This window comes from Pteropus vampyrus, unplaced genomic scaffold, assembly GCF_000151845.1.
Source record: "Pteropus vampyrus isolate Shadow unplaced genomic scaffold, Pvam_2.0 Scaffold7062, whole genome shotgun sequence".
Taxonomy (NCBI): domain Eukaryota; kingdom Metazoa; phylum Chordata; class Mammalia; order Chiroptera; family Pteropodidae; genus Pteropus; species Pteropus vampyrus.
In genome coordinates, this window is record NW_011895843.1 from 1 (window position 1) to 1,520 (window position 1,520).

A 1,520-nucleotide genomic window follows, 5' to 3' on the forward strand; every position below is an offset into this window, starting at 1 on the left:
TTTATTTTTATTTTTTTTAAACGCCTACAGCACCTGATCTTCCTAGGTGGTCTCCCATCCAAGTACTAACCAGGCCCGACCCTGCTTAGCTTCCAAGATCAGATGAGATCAGGCACATTCAGGGTGGCATGGTTGTAGACTTTAATTTTAATTTTAATAGCCATGTGCAGTTCATGGATACCACAGGTCTACAGTGTCTGTATCATTTTTCTCTCTTATCAATTATGAAGGAAAGCATTCTTTTTCTCTTCCCTTCTCAGCATCAAGTAGTGCTTGAACTGTGTTTCAGAGCCCTGAGAACAGAGAGTAGAGTGTGGGAAGGAGTGCTCTGAGGACTCCACCTCTGCTTTTCCCTGATTGTTTTATCTGTTTTATTTTATTTGTTTGGCTTCCACAGATGATTTGCTTCAGAAAAAGTTCTATGGCTAAAGAGTTTGAAAAGTCCTAAGTTCAGGCTTTTCCAAGTCCCCTTTCAGCTCAGAGAGGCCATTCTGATTAAATAGGAATGGTGGGATGACTGAATGATTACAGGAGAGCAGTAGAGTATCTGTGCATCTTAAGATTAGAGCAAGAACATTTAAAACCCATGAAAAGTTACTAATTTGTTATCTGTTTGCATTAAGGCCTTGGTAAAGGTAATGAACAGTCGCCCTACTGACTCTCAGTATTTTGAGCATCTATTTCCTCTCTTTCAGAGTAAAGGCCCCAAAGCTGTCATTAACATCAAGGACCTGAATGCTACCTTCCAGACAGAGAAGATAGGGAACCCTCATGGGCTGCAGATCACCTATAAGAGAGAGGGCCATATCAGGAACCTGTTCGTGTATCATGAAAGTGGCAAGGTGAGATCATTGGCATTACACACAACCTCCAGGTCAGCACCCCAGGACGCGGCAGGCCCAGCTCACCTGCTGTCTTGTTCAGCTGCCTCTTGAGATTTGCTACTGCTATTTGCCTTAACCTATTGTCGCTTTCCGGTCTGAGACAGAGATATGAGGAAGGCAGAGGGAGATCAGAGAAGGGGACCTGGCAGGTACTATGGATGTGGTCTGAACAGTGCATAGCCACCAAGGGGTGTCCAGTTAGAAGAAGAGACTGTGCCCGCAGATGGCAAATCCAGGTAGAGCCAGAGATTCTAAATTTGGAGGAATGGGTAGAGGAATGGGTAGAACCTCAGGCAGCGGTGTACTCTAGGGCTTTGCTTCTCGACATGTAGTCCTGTTCCCACAGCATTAGCATCACCTGGAAGTTTATTAAAACTAGAGTCTCAGGCACACCCTGGACATACTGAATTAGAAACTGCATTTTAACAGATCCCCAGGGGATCTTTACGCACATTAAAGTTTGAGAAGCACTTTTTAAGGGTTCAGGAAATCAGATCCCTGGTTCTCAGTCTATAGTGGGTTCTTAGTCCCTGGTGGGCTCTCCACTGTAGCTCAGACTGCTGGACACTACTGGACACCTCTCCATGCTAATTGCTACCAAGAAGACTTTTGCTGAGGTGCCCAAGGTCTCTGATA

The 1,520-nt window shown here is 44.9% G+C and overlaps 1 protein-coding gene and 1 non-coding gene across 2 annotated transcripts in view; one reads left to right on the forward strand and one right to left on the reverse strand.

Annotated features, from left to right (window-relative positions):
• Positions 1–21: 21 nt before the first annotated feature.
• LOC111734818 lies at positions 22–140 on the reverse strand. Its single transcript, XR_002778594.1, has one exon. It is a non-coding gene; the product is annotated as a 5S ribosomal RNA (ribosomal RNA).
• Positions 141–635: 495 nt separating this feature from the next.
• The window catches only part of LOC105310604 (arf-GAP with dual PH domain-containing protein 2-like), a gene marked incomplete at its 3' end in the record, with an annotated part of 5,453 nt that continues 4,568 nt past the window's right edge, over positions 636–1,520 (forward strand). The window contains exon 1 of the mRNA XM_011386760.2: positions 636–842. Within this exon, the coding sequence (XP_011385062.2) occupies positions 639–842 (204 nt within the window). The remainder of the gene's footprint in view (positions 843–1,520) is intronic.